The sequence below is a fragment of the Amblyomma maculatum genome, chromosome 6 (genome assembly GCF_055883805.1).
Source record: "Amblyomma maculatum isolate TAMU_Amacu chromosome 6, ASM5588380v1, whole genome shotgun sequence".
In the NCBI taxonomy this organism is placed as follows: domain Eukaryota; kingdom Metazoa; phylum Arthropoda; class Arachnida; order Ixodida; family Ixodidae; genus Amblyomma; species Amblyomma maculatum.
Window position 1 is genome coordinate 25356382 of NC_139349.1, and position 19367 is coordinate 25375748.

The 19367-nt window shown below is 44.0% G+C and overlaps 1 protein-coding gene across 1 annotated transcript in view; it reads right to left on the reverse strand.

Annotated features, from left to right (window-relative positions):
* Window positions 1-8777: 8777 nt before the first annotated feature.
* Window positions 8778-19367, reverse strand: part of LOC146185285 (ceramide synthase 1-like) — a 50269-nt gene continuing 39679 nt past the window's right edge. The window contains exon 7 of the mRNA XM_084606232.1: window positions 8778-15287. Within this exon, the coding sequence (XP_084462358.1) occupies window positions 15164-15287 (124 nt within the window). The 3' untranslated portion in view covers window positions 8778-15163. The remainder of the gene's footprint in view (window positions 15288-19367) is intronic.

Genomic DNA, 19367 nt, shown 5'->3' on the forward strand with positions numbered 1-19367 from the left:
GTTGAAGAAGACAACGATCAGCAACAGTGACAGCGCCTCTGCTCCTTGACGATCGGCTAAGTATTGGGTTGCTGGTCCCACGCGGTGACATTGTCAATTTAAGGTAATATCGACGCAGTCCCCCGGCCAAGGGCGCTCCCCTTGGTCGGCTTCCCTCCTGACCGATGATCTGCCCTTGGAAGCTTTTCAGAGCTCCGGTGTCCGCAACATCCCTGTGGCACTCGTACCTAAGGATGGGGGCACCATTAAAATGAACAACCCAGGAGCTGTTCGAGCTGCCCTTCAAGAAATAACTTCCTTCTACGAAGGAATAGCCGAGGTGCGCCAATTTGGTCGCGGCGGGATTCTTTGCCGTTCGCCAGACCTATCATGCATAAAGGACCTGCTAAAATGCTCCACTTTTGCCTCTCATCAGGTAAGCAGTTTTATCCCTTCACACCTGGCCTGCACAAGAGGTCTAGTCCGAGGTGTAGATTCCTCATTAAGTCCACAAGAAACCCTTGACCTTCTTTCCGCGGCAGGCGTTGTTGCGGTCTATCGCTGTAGCCGGGAGGTATAATGTTCGCGTGCCGACAGAATCGGTTATTGCTACATTTGCAGGCACAGTCTGTCCATCGGAGATTAAAGCGTGGCCTTTAATATTCAGAGTAGATCACCTACCATCAAAGCTTCAGCAGTGCAAGAACTACTGGCGTTATGGCCATACTGCAGGCGGTTGCAAATCCACTTTGCGGTTTTGCAAATGCGGTGAAGCACATAAAGCACACTTATGCTTTGATCAAATTGTCAAATGTTGTCTTTGCGGCGGACTTCACTCAGCAAATTCTTTGGAATGTCCCTCTAGAGCGCATGAAATGAAAATTCTGGAGATTATTGACTGCAAACGTTGCTGGAGGCGTGAGGCAATTCAGGAAATTAAAGACAGAGCTCATGGGTATGCAGGTGTGTCGGCCCGTTCAGGAGCACAATTAGATACCACGATGTCTAAAACCATAATAACTGCTGTGGAAGCAACCATGACCAAAATGGTGGATAGGATTGTGACAACAGTCACAGAATGCATATCCAATGTTCTAGCAGCTCAAAATTCTCAGACTGTGCAAACTGCTATGGTTTCTCCTACGGCACCTGGACATTCACTATCAGTGCAGCACTCATTAGCTGCAATGTCTTGTTCGCAAAATGAGTCTCTTTCCGCATCCTCTATGCAAAATTACAAGTCAGACGAGGCTTATGATGCAGATATGGGAGAGACAGATACGCGAATTCTAAAACGCAGTGGATCCCCGTTGTCAAACACGTCATCACCTCGCCCACAAGCAAAATCAAAAAAACAACAGCTAGGCTCTAAACCAAAGGAAAACATTTTGGGGCAGGCTGTTGCTGCTGCCCGAATTACATAACCATATGAAAGTTAAAAGTTCTTCAGTGGAACTGTAGATCTCTTCTTTCAGCTACTACAGATTTAGTTTATCTTTCTTTAAAACATAATCCAGTAATAATCGTTTTACCAGAAACTTGGCTTACAACTGAAAAACATTTTCACTTACAAAATTATCGATCATTCCGACAAGATCGCCAGTCAAGAGGTGGTGGGTTACTAATTCTAGTTTCTTCAAAATTTTGTCATAGGGCTAAGATTTCTTTTCAATAATCTAGTTTAGATTCTGAATTATTGGCTCTAGATTTTGAAATTCCTGGGTTCAGTCCGTTTACATTAGCGAATGTTTATTTTTATCATGGTGTTCAGGACACCAGATCTCTAGACCACCTTCTAGTTAATTGTCAAAATTCGGTTATTTTGGCTGGAGATTTTAATTCGCACCATGTACGGGGGGGTTACAAGACGGATCCCTGCGGCAAGCGTCTGTGGGATTGGCTTTCAGACAATAACCTTCACTGCATGAATTCTGGCTTACCAACTTTTGCACGTGCTCACAGTCAATCTGTGATAACTTTTTCCAGCACTAGTGTTTCTATACTAAATTGGTCGACAATTGATGGTGGCACCTCTAGCGACCATACACCTATTGTTTTTGAGGTTAACTGCCACTTAACTCTGCCGACATCTCAGTTGAGATCATACGTAAATTATAACCAGTTTCACTCATTTTTGATTTCGTCTCTTGAGTCAGTGGTTGAGGCTACGGAAGAGTTAAAATCGCAATCATTATGCCAGGCTATTGCATCCTGTCGTAAGAAGTGTGAATTCTTAGTACGTGCATCTAAAGGCAATACATCAACAAAATGGTGGAATGCAGATTGTTCGCGCGATTATAGAAGAAGAAAGGCTGCATGGAAGAAGCTCCTTCACAACCAGTGCCCCAAAAATTGGCATGATTATAAATTTTTTGCAGCTGCATTATTGTTCGCGCGATTATAGAAGAAGAAAGGCTGCATGGAAGAAGCTCCTTCACAACCAGTGCCCCAAAAATTGGCATGATTATAAATTTTTTGCAGCTGCATTTAAACGCACAGTCACTCAAGCGAAAGATAATTATGATACTGAGCATTTCAATTACCGTTCACAATCTAATAACCGACGTGCACTTTTCAGGTTTTTAAAATCGCTGAAAAAGATTTCTGTCTCAGAAAATTTACCCTCATGTGTTTCGACTCCTAAAGAAGCTCTTAGAACAGTAGAAAACAACGCTAAAGGTTTAGAAAAGCGTTTTTTGTCAACACTTTCCAAATACCCTGTTTGTAGGCCCAGTATATACGGTTAAGGATGTCCCTAAAATTACTTTTTCTCAGCTTTCTTCGATTGTAATGACGTTGCCAACTGCTGCGCCTGGCACTGATGGAGTAACGTCAAAAATGTTAAAAATCCTCTTTGAAGTCTCTCAAAATTCCTTGTTAGAATTGGTAAATTACTCAATTATTCATTCTTGGATACCTGGTGACTAGAAACTAGCCAAAGTGATTCCTTTACGGAAACACAATGGTGGTGGCTATACTTTGGAAAATATCAGACCAATATCTTTAACATAAAATTTGGTAAAATTAATTGAAAGTGTCATACTCAAACGGGCTACCGAGTTTGTCGAACAAAAAAATATTCTTAGTCCCTGTCAAATCGGATTTAGAGAAAAATTTTCAATATGGAATGCACATACCGACCTTGAGAGTCGAATTCTTCTTGCGCGGCGCAAAAAAATGCATGCTGCATTGGTGACTCTAGATATAGAGAAGGCTTATGATAGTGTAGAGCCCCGAATTTTATTGCACAGATTAGAATCGCTATGTTTTCCACAATACTTAATTGATTGGATATCTATATTCCTACAAAACAGACAATTTTACTGTTCATTGAATGGAGTGCATTCTGGCAAATATCAACAAACCAGAGGTGTCCCTCAAGGGGCAGTTCTCTCGCCCGTGCTCTTTAACATTTTAATGAGTTCAATTCCCACTCATCAGGAGGTTCGCACGTATGTCTATGCGGATGACATCGCATTCTTTACGGCTGCACCTGACATTCAATCCCTCAACAGGCGCCTGCAATCGTACCTAAGCTCCCTTCAAAATTGGTTAGGTGACTTAAGATTTAAATTAAATGTTAAAAAGTGCGCATTCCTTGTTTTCAAAATTCAGGATCCGGTAACTCTTGCTCTAACATTTAAGCAGGAAATGATTCCTCAAGTTAAGTCTTTGAAATATCTAGGAGTGATTTACGATGACCATCTGGCATGGAGGGATCACACTGAACATATTGCAGCGAAGGGGGCACGTGCTGTGGGTATGTTGCGCAGGTTAAGCAATCCAAGGTCTGGGATGCGGCGAGACGCATTTTTAATGATTTATGTTATGTATGTCCGCCCAATTATAGAATTTGGATCTGTGTTATTTTCTGGTTCACCTGCTTACAAAATTCGTCCGCTTGTTCTTTTAGAGCGGGAAGCGCTTAGATTATGTCTTGGGCTCTCCAAATTTGTGGCTGTTGCGAGCCAGACTCCTTTTTTGGTGTCGGATGGCCTCGGTTTCATACCCCGCAGGTAATTCTAGTGCAAAATCTGTTACAACCTTTGCACGTAGTCCTTTCTAACATCCTTCCAACAAAAGTAAGTGCATCGTCGATTCAAATTGTCTATGATGACATTTTCCCAAATAATGCAAAACACTTATCACCTCACATTTTAAATGGATTATTAGAAGATCATTTACAAAGTCTTCCCATTAGCATAACGATAGCAATGGATGCTTCTCAATTTAATGAAAAAGCCGGCGTTGGAATACACTGTCCGCTTTTAGACTGGGCTTTTTCATTCCGTCTTCCGGATTTTACTCCAATTTTCCAGGCGGAGTTGCTGGCGGTGGTGCTTGCTCTGCGCAAACTAGACCCAGCATACTCAACAGTGGCTGTAATTACAGACTCTTATTCTTTGTGCTTGTCACTTTCTTCGAATATCGACTCGCCAATTTTAAACACCTTTCTTTCATTGCTCCTTCACATTTGAGCCTCATACATATAGTGTGGGTACCAGGACAAAGCAATGTGACAGCCAATGAAGTTGCAGACAGACTAGCCAAAGATTCTCTGAACGGCCCTGTATTGCCCATCCTCCCGGCAACAGCGTACATAACAGCAGCACGATTTCGGCGGCGTGCCTTATTAAGCACGCAGTCTGGATCTATTTTATCCTCGGATGACTACCTGCACCTCAAGTATTCCTGGAATAGGAAATCATGTCAATCAAGGCAGACTGAGGTCTCTCTAACCAGGCTACGCTGTCGTATTCCGCCCCTAAATTTCTATATGCACAGGTCTGGTTTGGCGCTTTCTCCTGTCTGCGCATTCTGCGGGGAACCGGAAACAATAGATCATTTCTTGATATTTTGCCGCCGTTTTACCATGATGAGAAAATGGTACTTAGAGAAGCCGTTACAACAGCTGGGCCTTAATTTGAGCAGCCAAATTTTATTATCGTTCGGTGCCGCCATGCTTGGGTACAGCCACAGGTATGTTTTTAACGCTATTCAAAACTTCTTAATAGAAACAAAACGTCTACCTGGCTAATATGCTTTGAAGTTTTAATCTGTACATATAAATCTTACTATTCTCCTACTGCGTGCATTAGTATTTACTCTTATATATTTTGGTTTATCATATTTACATTTCCTTTTCTATACCCTAGCATTTATTTTTTTTATTTTTCCGATGTAGTTATACATCTCAAAATCTAATATCTCTGCACCCCAATTCTTAGCCGATCCCCCTGTGTGGGTATGTGCCATCACATTAGAGGACAACAACAACAACAACAACAAGACAAAGTGGTAGTAACGTTTGGTGTTTTGAAGAAGGTTTACGCTGCTGTGCTTATGTGCTGCATCATCTTGGACTAACCTTCGTGGACTAACCTTGCCACGTATCAATATGTAGCACAGCAATCAACGCCGATAAGAGGCACACGATGAGAGGCGGCAGATAACAAAGGAAAGGTAGGCTTTCGCCATTCTCCTCTTAAGAAACATCTAAGAGACCCTCCAATCGTTTGCCTTTTTATTTTTACACAGATATGTAACATAAAAAACATTGGCTTTCAATAACGTTTTGACACGCTTTTATCGGTTTTTCCAATGTTTCATTTTTTTAATTATTCATTTAATTGATCGCAACACTTTAAATTTTCTTAATTAGCATCATCAAGCATTGGGTGTGATTATGAAAATTTTGACATCTTTGATCCTTTTCCTAATATTTTTATATTGATTTTGATTGATCAATTACACACTCTAAATTTCTTTAGTTGAAGTCATCAACCCGGTCTTTAATTCTGAGCATTTTACACCTTTGAACGCTTTTTTCAGTTTAAGCCGAAAAACCCCAACAGCAGTACACTGAATTTGTCCTTGACCAAAAAAGGCCAGTATTTTTAGCATGCACAGTAAAACTAGCGGCTATTCAGTACCTGTTATACTAGTCTACGAAAGGAGAAAATGTGTTGGAACCAGGAATGGAGGTAACAGCATCTCTGGAATTCAATACCATGATTACAGGGAGGTTCCACCTCCTAGGTACATGCAGTCTGCTTAAGAACATTTTTCATTTTGTGTACAGGCCTTGACAGCTTTTGTAGTATTACCAGCAGCCACAATTTCACAACCGCGCATAAATAGCACGAAAGCATCATCCTCTGGCTTCTGCGACAGTTAAGTGGCAGGTCCATTGCCGTCAGTATGCAGACGTATGTGTGGTCTCATTCGACACAGACTATGATTATGCTTTGAAAACTAGACAGGAGATTATGTTTCTGCCTCACAGCCAGATCATACATATATCCTTGACATTTTTTTGTTCTGACTGTTATTTATTTTCTGCTACAATTACCTTTTAGTACAACCACTTGGGTGCTAATTACTGGTACAGCAACTGCTTATGTAAAAGATTAAAAGATATTGCAAGATAAACGTTATATCGCTACTGACTGCACATGGGGCATAATATATTTTACAAATAAAAATCAAACAGTGGGCTGAAAATATATTCGTAAGAAAATGAGTTTGATTCTAAAATAAACACAAAAAGCAGGCAAAATTAAAAAATAAAAACTGAAAACTTCAACTCCTACTTATAAGTAGAATGGCAATTTGGGCGAGTTGGTTATGCATTTTTGTATAAGAAAGATAGAATTCGCAAGAGAAGCGGTTGTAAAATTAATCATAAAAACAAGTTTGTCCCGTGTAAATAAGGTTGCTGTGGTATACCAGATTCCTATGTCCTGTGGCCGCACATTGGCCAGACTGGTTAGAGCGTGGATTTACCGATTTTGGAGCACCAAAATTCTTTAGGTAAATGTTTAACAAATTTAGCTAAGCATTGTCTAGAGTGTCGGTGCACTTCATTCCTCAACAACACCGAAGTCCTCTTCGTTCATAACGATCCTGTCAAAAGTGAAAAAGCCGAGGCATACCATATCGTAAGGAAGGGAAATCGTTGTGTCAGCCAGGAACCAGTAGCTTTATCACATAAGGAAATATATATGTTAAACAGGGGGGAATGAGGATCTCACGTGCGGATATGACTCGTTTTAATTATGTGACAAGAGCACGTCTGACAAGGTGCATTCGCGCATGCTTCATGTTTGCCTTCACGAAAGTTTTTTTTTCCAATAAACGCAGTTGCAAGTTCAGCGCAGTGCGTCTTTTCCTTCTTCTTTGTACTCTGTCTTCGCGCTGTTTTATACGAAAACAAAAACTACTTATAAGCTTGTCTTCAGATATCAAGAACGTCTTTTCAGTGCAAGGTGATAAAACCCATTTTAGATGACATTAGAGACACACACGTTAATTTAAGCATGACCACTTTTCTTTTTCACGGTTTCATAATAAAGAATGAATTGTCAACATAACTATTCTTTGAAACATTGCTTCAAGGTGCAACAGTTAAAAGTTTAAACATTAGCCCAACTTTGGGGGCCAGTGTTGGACAGCAGGCCCACTTTTTTCTTTTTTTTTTTGAGTTGATAATCAAATCACATTCCTTACAGTCTGGTCTCCTAGTACACCAGTACAAAAGCCAGCATGTGAAAGCACCAAGTAGCAGTGTCTTAAGACAAGAACCGGGAAACCAAAACCTAAACGAGGTTCTGACCAGGCAATGACGTCAGGACTCTCTGCCCAGTGATGTCACAGATGCTGTCCCAAAATGTATAGTGTGAGAGTTGCATTAAATTAGCGAGTTTCAGGAACAGCTTGGGTCTGAAATGTGTCTGAACTGACTAAATGTAAGTTCAAAATGTCGAAAGCAGAACAAATATCAATGATCTCGAGTCATGTAAAGTTCCACACTAAAAAGGTTGCCTGCAAAAACCTCTCAGACTGAGGCCACAAGATGGGGAAACTTTAAAATTCAATTGCGCTGCAAAAAAACGCCGTCCAGCCACTAGTTTGGCACAAAGCACCAGAAAACCACGTTGAAGAAACCATAAAATTTTCAGTGAAATCTCGGGAAGTAGAATAAGCATCAGAGTTGGCACAGCTCTATCACAAACATGAGCACAGGTTAGCAACAATGAACGACTCTGTGCAGGCCGATGAAGGAAGGAAACAGTTAAAGGGAGGCCATTACACCACATTTTTTTAAAGCCGGACGTGAGCGCTCTTCCTCGGCCAGTTTGCGACACGTCTGCAGTGCTTCAGAGTGTTTGCACATTTGCCCCTAGCGCTGCAAAGCAAACTATCTCGTGTGGCTACCGCAAGCTTCGAACACTGCTTATGAAGTCATGCTGAATTAACTAAGCAGAAAACAGTTAAGACCAATGCTTAATGTAGGCCCTCAATAACTTTTGCAATTCACGAAGTGCAAATATTGCATAAAATGTGAATTTCCAACTCTACCCGCCCAACTCTGTCAACATAGTTGATATATGGATGATGCAGGTGACGCACAAGCCAAAGCGTGGCCAGCACATTTTTTTAATATTCACCTCACGTAGCGAAGGCCTTTGCTTCTTCCATGGTGCAGAAATTGTTTTGTCTGTTTGGTTCTTGAGAGGTGCTCCACAAACATTCAGATACTTTTTTATTAATCCGCAACCCTCCTAGATATCTGTAGTTCTCTATGCACAAAACTTTATGGCCAATGATACTGCTCCAGTCATGCCGATGTCAAATACCATCCCACCAAATTTTTCGACACAGTGAGGATTATTCAATTCAACACTGGCAGTAATGGCTGCAGAGCCTTTTGAAGGCAGAAACGTGTGTCGTGCCCTACTGAAACCCAAAATACTTGCGTATGGTGCGCGCAGATCAGCAAGAGGGACGGAACGCTGTCACATAATGGTACGCGTTTATTTTTCTCGAAAGGCTCCATTTGTCAGGATGCAGAGTTTCTTGGAAAGTACACGCGCGACGAGAAACAGCAAAAGACGGAGAAAAATAAAAAGGAACACGCTGCACACAGCGCAAGCACACGCTCACTTTGTTCCCGTGCTAGCGATATAAGTATAACATGCACACATTACACATACTAGGCTGTTCTTTAAAAAATTACACTGAAGAAACAATTACTCCCTCACTTTTGAGTTGCACGCAGCCGGTAAATATGCTGCGGCTGATAAACAAGCTGGAGAAGAACCATAGAGACATGTTCTAGGCAGCTTGCCAATTATTAGGTCATTCAGTCAACACACAAAAGCACGCATACACACATATGCACAAGAAAAGTCGGACTAGTTTGTGTTTTTCTTTTTTTCTTCTTACACCTCTGCACCACCGTTCACTGCGTAGGTAAAAAGGCAGGCAGTCAAAAGCCGGCAACTGTGCCAAGAAGCAACAAGCGCTCAGAAAGCACGAGCTGACCATCTGACCAGCACGATATGAAAGCGGCAGCGGCATTCAGTGTCACAGCTTCCAAATTTCTATTCTCGGCAGAGAGAGGGAGACAGCGTACGGCAGGCCCCAGACACAGAGTAACAAGTAAAAATACTAGGTCGTGCTTACTTTTCACAATACAACTGAACAAACGCAGTGGTTCCAGAAGCTCTATTGCTGCAGCTAGCAGAAGAAAGACGCTGCGGAAGCCATTTTTATTGTGAGCGCAGATTTTGACATCACAAGTAGCTGTTGAGCTGTACTAGGCTCAAGCTGGAACTGTTGCATCAGAAGCTCTTATATGAATTCTGTTCAATGTGATGTTCGCACCACATTTAAGAAAGCTTTGCTCTTATGCTTGCATTATTGATAGGAATGAGTTAATCTGCCCTAACAGATACAGCGTCATTTTTGCTGTTGGCGAACATGCTGTTAACTTCCCTGTTTGAATCAGCTGGTCATTAGTCGTAGGAGGGCCCACCTTTACTACTGTGTTTTGAAGCCTAGCTGGCCCCCTGTTGCCGCACATTTCCATTCTGCCCGAGGCCTACCGCAGCTTCAGCACGGGCACATTTCGGCACTCTCTAATCTGCCAAGCGCAGTCACAAAAAGGTGTGAATTCCAGTAACAAATCAGGAGCTGGATGCGCTTCGGTGGCTGCTTTGAAAGAAGCAAAAAAGCCAGCCACCGGGGGCACTTTCGTCTCAACATCTTCTCCAGGCAGTCTTGCACACCAAAGCCGTGCACATAAGGCCTGTGCCTATGGGTCCGAAATTTCTTCACAAGGCATCGTGTTCCATCACAAGGAGAGAAAGAGATCACTTCCTGGAAGCCAGGAAGCGAGCCGGGCTGACATTGAGCCATTCACCAAAAACACAAGGTCAGTGTGGAAAGAAACGCCTAGACTGCAGGTACACAACATACCAGTGCTCTTGCTACCACCAGGAACAATAACGAGACCCAACAAAACATGCTGGCCGTATGTGTGACACAAGAAGTGCCAGTTGCAAGCAGTTAATGCAGACTGGTGATTCGGTGCAGATGCTGACGGATGCGTGACTTTTGATGGCTGCTGCGAAACCTCAGATAGCAGAGCAGGCGTCTAGTGGAAAATTTTTTTGACAGATTTTGGTGAGGTGTCCAACTGTTTCGTGCAAAATAATCAAAAGCATGTGTCGTGTGTGTCGCATGTGGCATCCCTACATCAAAGAAGCCCAGTTTTTGGAGGATGTAACACCGGCGCCATCTGTTGACATGAAAATAAAACAGGCATCTCAAAATAGAGACTGCAACGGTGAATACCAAACGGTGAGGATGAATACTTTACCTCTCTAGGGTGGACGTCACCAGCTCATTCACTGCTGTAACATTTCACTCTCGTTGTAGTCTGGGAACGGCACAGAAATTGTGCAATTTGATGTGACAGGCAATGAACAGAACAGGCATGCATCTAATCGAATGTGGCGTAGAGTTAAACTACTGCTGGGTGAAACTGCACTGCAAAACCAGCCGAGGGTATAGACTGGTAACATTTTTATCGATCCCAAATGTGACGCAACAGTCAGCACCTGGTCCACCGCTAATGGTTCGGAGCTGCGGTGCATGCTCAGAGCTGCTTACACACTTTCGCACATGCACTGCAACACTGCACCAGCAGCAGATTTCCAGTCGGCGATAACCACCTAGTGGAACATCAAAGAGACCTTGGTGCTATGAGATGAAACGATACATACATATCATACGGACGAGAAAAGAACAGTATTATGATATGTAATCCACTCTTAACAGTGGATGGCTTGGGTACACGTGCGGAAACAAGTTCCGTGAACATTCCTAAACAGCAGAAACTCAGCTTGCCACGTACACATGAAAACAGATCCCCATATATTGCTGTGCAAAGGCGATCGCTACAGTGTGACTCCTTCAAGAAGCCAGAAAGGCGCAGTACAAATTATATGGGTACTCAAAAGTCCTCGCAATATGAAAGGTTTGTCAGTGCTCAATATACTGCACGTAGCAAAAGCTTCATGAATGTGCTGCCTTGTCAGAAACAGTGCAGGTTATGTCACAGTTTTCCAGACCAAACATTACCCTTTTCCGTGTTCATATCTGTAACTATGTTGAGCATGTTACGTGCATATAAAAAAAAAAGCATCTGTACACTAAATATACCAAAACTATAATTACTAGCAGTAAGTAAGCGAGACTGCCAGACCACGAAAGAAAAATAAGATGCAGTTGTTTTTCTTTTTCAACAAACCAACACATATTTCGTCAAATACTGCCACTTGCCATATGGCGAACTGCTGCAGCCAACCCAATCATGTTTCTGAAAATCAAATGCACTTAGTGCTGCCGATAAGGTGCACAAAACTCAAATGAAAACTTGACTGATTTCCATTCTCAGATTCGCAAGCAACAGAAAAATAGCAGGCAGCCAGTGCACCCCTCTCATATGTGAACAAGTGCTGTATGAAGGAGATGATGTCAACACCGAAATTGCAAATTTTAGAGCAACACTTGAGAATGTCACACACAGACGGTAGAGGTCGTCTGTTGGGTTTCCCTGCAAGGGGATCTGAGACATACTGACAGCACAACAAAAGTGGAACACCCTCTGATGCAGTTAGCAAAAAAAAAGGAGGGCATATCAAATCAATTTACATAGCATCACCCCACCAACCCACCTTTAGATACCATAGATCAACCTTCTACCTCTGAAATATCAAGCACAGATGACAGTCAACAAGTGCCGCACATCTTAATTGTTACACTTATGAGTGAAACAAACTGGCGACACATTTTCAATCCACGCCAGCACTCCCACACAGGTACTGCGACCACTGCAAGCTTTACCCACATACAAGAGAATGTACCCTGTATGCCGCTCGCACCAGCCAACAGAGCTGCTCCTTCACAAGGTGAGCACTAGCACCTACCAACAAGTGTGCCCAGCACCTGCCAAGCAGGAGGCCCCAAAAAAGCCTCCTTGTCTCTGTGGCGCAGCTGTAAAGGCTGCAGGCACAGCAGTGCAACCCTGTTGCCGAGGGGAAGCCAAGCAAATGGCGTGCAGTGCACTTCCAGAACAACTTCGAAGCTACTTTTTACAAAGAGCACCACTCGTTCAGCAGCTAGGTCAACTACACTGCCCCCCAGTATATCCCATCATCCAACCTCCACCCCCCGCCTAATGACCAGCCCTCAGCATGGTAGCTTTCCGCATAAAGCTCCGTAGTCCTAAATGTAGGAGAGACTGAGCCATCAAGCACACTCAGTGCATAGCCTTGTCTATGCGTACCCTGCCGTGTAGTTTCAGAAGCAGTTGGTCAATTTCCAACAGCCTAATAATGAGCTGCCAACTGTAACACCAAAGCCTTTTGAACGTTCCACTTTTTGAGCAGAATTTACACGAGCGAGACAGTTTACTGGCAGGCCTGAGAGGGCTGCCAAGTGTAAATGTTGTACAAAATGGCTGCCATGTCACTAGAAAGGTCAGAAGAGTCTTAAAGGCCAGCAGCCAAAGAGTAGAAACAAATCTCCCTCCCGTCCAAACCAAATGCTACCACAGTATTCTTTGCCACTAAAACCTAGCTTGTGATCAGGAAAAATGCAACTAAGCAGAAAGCGACGGTTGTGAAAAAACCGACAGCTGTTGAGACGTGAAGCAATGGTTTTGTTTCTTGTAGGCCTTGCTGCCCCACGGCTCAAGTCGCAGAACATCATCGAGTGATTCCAAGAACATAAATATTATTTAATTCCGAGGAAAGCCTCTTTAAACGTAACCATGGAGATGAGGAATGTGTTTGACACCACATGATAAACACTGTAGAGCGAGGAGGAAAGAAAAGGAAATAGAGAAAGTGATAAACAGGTGGAGCCTGGTCTTCTGAACACAAAACAAGCAGCAGCTTCTTAACACCCCCCCCCCCCCCCCCCCTTAAATGCAGAAACCAAAACTCTTCAGCAACTTGAGAGACTTTACCTAAAAAGCTTATTTTTGAAGACAGCACCAAAATTTATTCTCATTCTGCCTGGTAGCCAGTCTGAACATCAAGCAATAGTGTTATGGGCTTTCCATCAAAGCTTAAAAAATAACACAAGTGTGGAGACGCATACTGGGCTGAGGCTCAAAACCGTGAGCACATTGAGTACAGCAGTGCTGTATCCCGACAACTCGGGTAAGTCTAAACAAATACAAAAGCGCCGCTTATAACTACATCGTTCTGCTTGAGATTCTGTTCGATTAGGAACCAATACTCTCATGAAGCATGCTACGTATGAACACGACTGTCAGCAAGAAATGAACGCTGTGGTCAGAAGCCTGCAAAGCCTGCAGAAGCATACGACATCATTGCTTTTGGCATGCACGTGTCTTTTTTTTTTTCTCCCCAATGCAATGCAAATGACATAGACTCAATATGAGTGGGTAACATGAAAATTTCTGAGAAAGCTTTTCGTTCCTTTGGTTTCTGTAACACGTATCGTGTGTGATGTCCCACAATGAGCCATGGGTGCTCAGGAGTACAAAATAAGAATGTGACGAACCACACGAAGTAACTAAATCAACTGACAATTTCTATGCCGACAAGAAAACAACGGTCCACAATGAATCAACCACCAGCAGGCAGCTAACGCAACTTTTAAAACCAAGCTACACCTTGCCTCCCTTACCTGTTAGTGGGGCAGGAAAACCACTGCTATAGTTTGGATAACGAAAACACTCAACCTGAAATGCTCCCGTAATTCTGTTCGTCAAAATAAGGATTTGTGTCATAGCACATTATAGGCAAGGAGTGAGGTACCAGTGACAGACTGAGATTCATAAAAGGATGCTTGAGCATCATGACGACAGCACGAATGGAAAGATCAAGCCAGAGAGTTGTATTTCCAGACCTTAAAAACAAAAGCATTGCTATCAGTTAAAAAAAAAAAAAAAAGAGGCTGGCAATTGTAGCATGCTTGCTGAAAAGAGCGCCCCAGTTTTTGCTCTCGACTTTGCTTCAGCTCTCTCAAGTACGTTGATTCAATTTGGTGTCTTGCACACTTAGCACACTGGCAAGTGTGCTCGTCGGTAGCTGAAAGTTGCTGGCGACTTGCATCCCTTTCTTGTGGGGATGGAATTTCTTTTCATGCCCTACATATCCTACTCTAACCTGGTGCTGAAGAGAGCCAAGGTAGGTGCCTTGTTGCTGTTGCCAGACAAAAAGAAAAGAAGAATAAGGCTGAACTTACAAGGCATGGCACCAGAAGAAGCAGCCTCAATGAAAATGCCAACTGAACATGGCACAGGCCCGGAGGTGCACTGCGCCATTTGGTTGACGGCAGCGGCAGAAACACTGAATTGCGATTCTCTTCAAACAAAGTGCTTCTCCTAAGACGACAGCGAGATTATACACGCGTATACTGAAATAACGCAATACTTGCAAACTTCCCTAGCCGAGTGTTTCAAAGAGAGGGGGGAACCCACCTCTTGGAAGCGCAAGGCAAGTGTACAATAACTTCCTTACATTATTATACCACCCTCTAACACTGCACACATGTTGATGTAGAGCTACTGCGGGGCACTCGGTGATGTGTTGCTAAACTTCCTACTCCTCTGACCCTCAGCAAATCACTTTTCTTGAAGGAACGCCTTCCGAAACATGCATCGCTCGCACCAGCAAAGCAAGGCGCACTCGAAGGGAACTGCACCGCAACACCTACATGCACAGCCGCTGCAGGCGCACCCCGAGCAACCGGAAGCAGGCGGAGCTCATAGCAGCCCCCTCCTGGCACTCTGAACACGGAGGGTAGCCGCCAATCCTCCGAGAGAAAGCGAGGGGTGCCACCATGCCACAGAGATCAACTAGGAAGTGTCTTGTGGCTGCGGGTGACGCTCACGCACTCCATTCCATCCGTTCTGGAAGCCATTCTCCCGCTTGATTCCATCGCCCGAGCTTAGAGGTCGCAGGACGCCAACATCATCGCTCCTGCACAAGAGGTCACTTGTTCGGAACACTTTTTATACACATTCAAAGTTCTCACCCATCAGAAAGTAGAAAGTTGCGTGTTCAAACCACGTACGGGTCACATATTATATAGCATGCAGCGGCGCAATTTACACTCAACGAGGACATAACGAACTGCCATAGCGTATTTCTCGATATCACACAGTTTCTCAATTCCCCAACGCTGCCTCCATTGAAGCGCATGTATTTCAGAATGCCGCATAACAAAGACAATGCAGCGGTCGAACTTGGTATAAGGAACTCGCTGCACTGTTCGTTAGTTAGTGGGGAGCCACCTTGCGAAAGTTTGATCACGACAAAACAACAAAACACTGACAGACATCAAAGGAATGTCTAAGATCTCAACAAGGGGCCCCAGCATTCTTTTTTCCGCTACGTGCTGTGCACCAGGCTGCCCAGCCCAGATGCAGCGGCACATAATTTGACATATCCAAGGGGAACCGACTCGCGTTCGAATTAATAGACTTTTTTGTACACAGAGCTCTATGAAGCTAGGCCAGACCAGGTAGTGTAGTTCGAATTATCCAAAAATTCGAATTATTGAGGTTTGAATTAACGAGATTTCACTGCACTAGAAGCGATTCCCAAGCTCAAGCTGTTTCTCAAGCGAGTGCTAATATCTGACTTCTTTAACGCCTTAGCATTCATTTTATGGCTTTTTGGTACATCCTGTAATAAAGTGGTCAGTGCTGTTTATGATGATTCAAATTGTTCGACCAGATTCACTCACTGCTGGTAAATAGGCCTATATGCATGGGAAAATACTTGTGTGCGCTCTTTCATTTTTCCTTATTTTCTGCCAGTCTAGATATAAATGTAATTTGTTACAACAACCAGAATTTCCAGTTTTCTCAATGCCGTTATAAGTGGACTGCACTGTGTGTTTAACAATGTTTCTCGTAGTAGCAGCGCACAAGTCTTAAGTTCGAATTAATAGACTTTTTTGTACACAGAGCTCTATGAAGCTAGGCCAGACCAGGTAGTGTAGTTCGAATTATCCAAAAATTCGAATTATTGAGGTTTGAATTAACGAGATTTCACTGCACTAGAAGCGATTCCCAAGCTCAAGCTGTTTCTCAAGCGAGCGCTAATATCTGACTTCTTTAACGCCTTAGCATTCATTTTATGGCTTTTTGGTACATCCTGTAATAAAGTGGTCAGTGCTGTTTATGATGATTCAAATTGTTCGACCAGATTCACTCACTGCTGGTAAATAGGCCTATATGCATGGGAAAATACTTGTGTGCGCTCTTTCATTTTTCCTTATTTTCTGCCAGTCTAGATATAAATGTAATTTGTTACAACAACCAGAATTTCCAGTTTTCTCAATGCCGTTATAAGTGGACTGCACTGTGTGTTTAACAATGTTTCTCGTAGTAGCAGCGCACAAGTCTTAACTGTTTAGAATGTAGGCTTTACATTTCCACTGCGGTTATTAAGGTGCATGCGCACTGGTTTTTGGCTGCTGCAACCCATGTGCATTTCAACAAATCCAAACTCCTTACACGAACAGTGGGTGAGGAACGGCTGGCATTAAGCGCTAGCATCACAGATTTTGAGAGTGTAAAAACTAAAGCCAAAAAAAATTCATACAGCTACCTGAGGGAAGGTTTTCTTCAAGTGAGCAAGCTACAGGCGTTCACTCTAATGGCGCCCTGCATGCAACGCCGAGCGTGGCACTGGTGCTCTTTGCATTTAGTTACCAGTAGACACTTTTCACAGCTCAGTCATCTCAGCCACCTTAACTAGGCCAGCACCTTCGGGCCTCCTTTTAATGGCTTTTGCCTCATTGCTCCTGAACTGCACCTGACTGCAGCATGGAGCACAAACAGACTATGACAATGAAAGGGGGAGCCACAGGTTATCAATGATAAAACTGTGGTCAAAACACAGTTATCAGACCTGAACCGGAGCGCTAAAGAGGTCTGAATGATCAGACAACCCAAAAATTCTCGAACTTCAACAAACCACTTTATTGGGCAGGTAAAATCAGGTTAAAAAAGAAATACAGTGAAAGCTTGTTAATTCGAACCTCGATAATTCGATTTTCGGATAATTCGAACTACACTACTTGGCCCTTCCAAGCTCCCATAGAGATGTGTATAAAAAAGGCCGTTAATTCGAACACGAGTCGATTCCGCTACGAATAATTCTAACTACGCGCCGCCGCATCTGGGCGGCTTGGCGCACATCACGTGGCAAAAAAAATAAATCAAAGAAACACCTCTGCGATAGGAAGGCATAATTAGATGCTGCGCACATCCAAAACGAGGACACAAGATGGAACCAGGTAAAACCATGGAAGAGCAGGTAAAACTTAAATGGCGCCATGACCGGCGCGGCGGCTGGCGGCGTTGGAGGGAGGGAACGGCGGCCGCAGCTGCCTGCTCTCTTCTGCACAACCTCCGTAGCTCGCAACTAAACACTCGTTAAATCGAAAAATACGGATAAGTACTGTCTGGCGATACCAGCTAACGTTCATCAAAGCTATGATCTCGGGCGGGCACTATGGGTTAAACTCCTTTTTTTTTGCGACAGCCATTCATCCTTCCACCCATCAGTCGTCAACGAAAGCACATGAGTCAGCCGCAATCGTGATGCTGGCTTTTAGCATTGTTCGCTTCAAAAGGCGTTTGCTGCTATCGCGCGTTCCAATGATTGGGGCGGCAGTAGACGGCGCTCACTTCAGTCGCTCATAGCATGATAAAGCAACTTAATGAAAAGGAGGCTTGCACAACCGGGCAAGCGCAAGCACTTTGCCAAGTTCCCCCCCCCCCCCCTGCTGGAGTTAGTCAAAAGATAAGCACGCCGTTATTTGCTGCGCAACATCTTGGCGTACGTGATGGCGCGAAACAGAGTGACGTGCTAACGATTGACGCCTTTTTCAAGGTCCGATGTTGCATGCGCACGTCGAAATCCAGGCACGTGCGCCAAAGTGATGGCCGGGACGCACCACTCAGGGTCCAAGGGGCGGACGGCCGCCGCACAGTGTAAGGAATTGCGCAGTAATAAAATGCGCAATAAAAGACCATCGCTAACAGGAGTGAAAGTGGAGAGAATTAGGAGTTCGTGTCGGGATAAATCACTTGCTATGTATACTTTTTTTTTTTTTACAACATTCGTCCATCCTTCCACCCAGCAGTGGCCAAAGGAAACATGGGGTCAGCCGCAACCATGAGGCGGGCTTTTAGCATTGTTCGCTTCAAAAGACGCTTGCTGCTATACACATTCCAACGCTTTCGTGGCAGCAGACGACGCCCACCCCAATCACTGCCCCCCAATCGCTGCGTAATAAAGGGAAGGCATCGAGCAACCGGACCAGCCGAACAAGCCACCGCTGGCACTCCTGTCAAAGCCACTGCCACTCTGCCAAGTTTGTCGCCCCTCCTCCCCCCTACTAGAGCTAACACCATGAAGATCTCGCTGTGCGGCATCTTGGTGCCCTGACAAGAAACACAGTAGACTGCGAGGGCACGCAAGCAACAGACCAACGGACAGATGTGCTAATGAATAGCGTTTTTTTTTTAGTTGTCAGCAGCAAAAGTCCATTGCGCGTGTAAATAGGTACGCGTAACCTGAGGCCTGAACACAAGATTGCTGTGCAAAGGTAGCCGTGCCAACGTGGGCGATGTGCTCGCTCTTGGCTCACATGAATAAAAATGATGTGTTCATGTCCATTTGCTATCACCCATTATCCTCCTGATATGCAAAACATCCGGTACCCCTTGTTAGAGCTATTATTGCTACTAGCAGCGTTCCACTAACCTATTACTTTATTTAAGCAGCTAGAATATGGAACCTCGACATGGAGGGTTCCTCCCTTTTGCTTATGGCAGTACATATTGGAACATGCATTGTGAAACTGGTGTGACCCCTTGTGGGAAAATGATGAGACAGAAGTGCTCTGGTTATCACAGGTTGCTGTAACGGGCTATTGCTTCTCCTCTATTTTCATACTGGGTGAATCTATGCCCTTTGTCCCCGACAAAAGCGACCAGCGTGGTAAAGACATCACCGCGCCCACCGGCCTTCGAACAAGCC